Source organism: Octopus bimaculoides, chromosome 21, assembly GCF_001194135.2.
Source record: "Octopus bimaculoides isolate UCB-OBI-ISO-001 chromosome 21, ASM119413v2, whole genome shotgun sequence".
Classification (NCBI taxonomy): Eukaryota; Metazoa; Mollusca; class Cephalopoda; order Octopoda; family Octopodidae; genus Octopus; species Octopus bimaculoides.
In genome coordinates, this window is record NC_069001.1 from 5,679,881 (window position 1) to 5,682,692 (window position 2,812).

Genomic DNA, 2,812 nt, shown 5'->3' on the forward strand with positions numbered 1-2,812 from the left:
TATATATATATATATATATATATATATATGCTTCTGTGTGTGAGTGTGTTCCCATCACTGCTTGAGAACCAGTGTTGGTGCATTTACCTCCCTCTAACTTAGCAATTCAGCAAAATAGGCCAATAGTATAAGTACCGGGGCATTTACAAAAATTAAAGTACTGTAGTTGATTCGTTTGACTAAAATTCTGCAAGGAGATGCTCCAGAATGGCTGCAGTCTAATGACTGAAACAAGCAAAAGATGAAAGATAAAAGATATAAGCTGCCTTTCCTGAATTATTACAAAGCATGCCTCACCTGCCTAACATCTATAACTGAATGCAAATAACAAATCAGATTTTAATATAAAGCTTTGGTTTTTGTGAGAAACAACTAGAAGACAGGTGCTCGCTTATTATATATATTCTACTTCAATTATATGGCTTTGATCTTTAGAACTGCCATCTATTGTAATATACCAGAAGTGTGTTTGTGTGTGTATGTATGTGTGTGTGTGTGTTTCTATGTATCTCTCTGTGTATACATAAGTGTATTGTCATTTGCTCGAAGCATTGCAATACATGTACATGAGAGTGTTTAGAAAAAAAAAACCATTATGAAATGCAGGTGAAGAGTTAGATAAAATATGGAAGGTAATGTCAATGAATAAAATCAAGAACAAAAGATATCGAATTACCGTGCGTAAGTTGTTTAATGATCCAATAATATTTTGGGGAAAAATTCCCCTTTTCAAATAAAAGAAATTAATCAAAGCATTTGTTATTACCAGGCTAGTCGTGTGTGTGTGTATGTGTGTGTGCACATGTGTGTGTGTGTTCATATATTTGCAGATTTTGATTAGGCATAGCAATAATGATAACCTACTGTTAGATCTCAATATGCATATGTTTCAGAATATATCATTAGTTGAGTACAGAGTGTAATATGAAATTAAAGAAATGAAAAGTGATATGGAATTACATTATCAACTTCATTAGGTTACAGCCGTTTCTGCAATAAAATGCAATGCACTCAGAGCTAAATGCTTGTGCCTCAGCTTATAGTTTCCTTGAAGCTTCTAAAATGAAGTGCATGTTTATTTGGGAAAACATTTAGATAGATGGAAAAAAATCACAATACACACATACACACATATATATTGGCTCACATCCTCATATGCACATCACTCACATAAACACAAACACACATGAAAACAGATACCACCATACACACACACATATACATTGGCCATCTTGGCACTCTCCTGTTCCAGATACCACTTACTCCATCTCCTTCCACTTGAAGTCACTTCATATTTTTTTTCCTTCTTTAGACTATTCCCTTTCCCTTTCTGACAAAGAGCTATGCTTGAAACATCGAAAACTCTCTCTTTTTACTGAGCACCAAACTAATATATTCCTTGTGCACGTCCTCTTGTTGTCTGTTATTGTTAATATTAATGTTCTTTTATTTGATTTGACTATATATATATATACATATATATATAAGATAGATAGATAGATAGATAGATAGATAGATAGATAGATAGATAGATAGATAGATAGATAGATGGATGGATGTATAAGAAGGTAGATAGCTAGATCACCATATGTGTTTGTGGTATATTTATGAATGTATGCATATAAGTGTGTATGTCTGTGCAAATGTATGTACTATTGCATACATGCATATATATGTGAATATATAACCTTACCTTATCAAAATGACTTTTCCATCTCTGTAATAGAAATAAGAAAATATCAGTATTAGTATTTGAGCAACTGAAGACAAATTACTTGACTTACATTTACTTATTTCATATCACAATAGATAAATAATAATCTAATGAATGATAAGACAGTATATTGGTGTTAATGCACTGTTTTCTGCATGACCATGTTAACATCTTTTGATGCCTTAGTCCGATTTGTGTTCACTCTTCCCCAATAATATTTCTAACAAAATACTCCATTTGTGTTTCATTTCATTTCAAAAGCAAAGAAGGCAAATTCCTTTTCCTTTTTTTTTCCAACTGGGCTATCTCTGTATCTACTTTAAAGCAAAACACCTCTCTCTGTCCCTCTGTATTTTTAATCTCACAACTATCACAAAGCCATCCTCCTGTGATTCCATTCAATACTACTTCCCCCTCCTAGTTGAGGGCTTTTTTTTCATCTTGCAAGGTATTTGATAACCCTGTCGATTATGGTGCCACATATAAAGCACTGGCACTGGTGCTGGTGCCGTGTAAAGAGTATCCTGCACACTCTGTTAAGTTCTTGGCATTTGGAAGGTCACCCAGCTGTAGGAACCATGCCAAAATGGACGATGTAGCTTGATGTGGTCCCTGGCCTTGCCAGCTCCTGTCCTGTCCAACTCATGTCAGCATGGAAAATGATGATGATGATGATGATGATGATGATGATGGCAATGGTGATGATGACGATGATGTGATGATGATGATGATGTAGATGATGATGATGACGATGATGACATATACATTAGTGGTATATATGCATTCCCACTACACACACATACACACACACACACACAAAACACACATAAGCAACTAGCCTCTACTCAGTTTTTAGTTGCTAAATGAATCTCATAAAATGATAGTAACCCTAATTCTAGGGTAAAGGAGAACAGGTAAGGTGGGAAGGCCTTGATTGCGGATATATTTAGGAATGGCACATGAAAGTGTACAAGAAACCATTTAATAAGGTTAACCCTCAGATTTACCTGAAACAAAAGGGGACATGAACTGCTGCAAAACAAAAAATAGAACAAAAATACAAAATAAACTACAATTTTACCCAAATAAATTGCAAAT

General features: G+C 34.3%; 1 protein-coding gene across 1 annotated transcript in view; it reads right to left on the reverse strand.

Annotated features, from left to right (window-relative positions):
- LOC106871942 (rhomboid-related protein 3) overlaps positions 1-2,812 on the reverse strand; it is a 297,954-nt gene that overhangs the window by 176,926 nt on the left and 118,216 nt on the right. Inside the window, exon 3 of the mRNA XM_052975292.1 lies at positions 1,694-1,717. Coding sequence (XP_052831252.1) covers positions 1,694-1,717 — 24 coding nt within the window. The remainder of the gene's footprint in view (positions 1-1,693; positions 1,718-2,812) is intronic.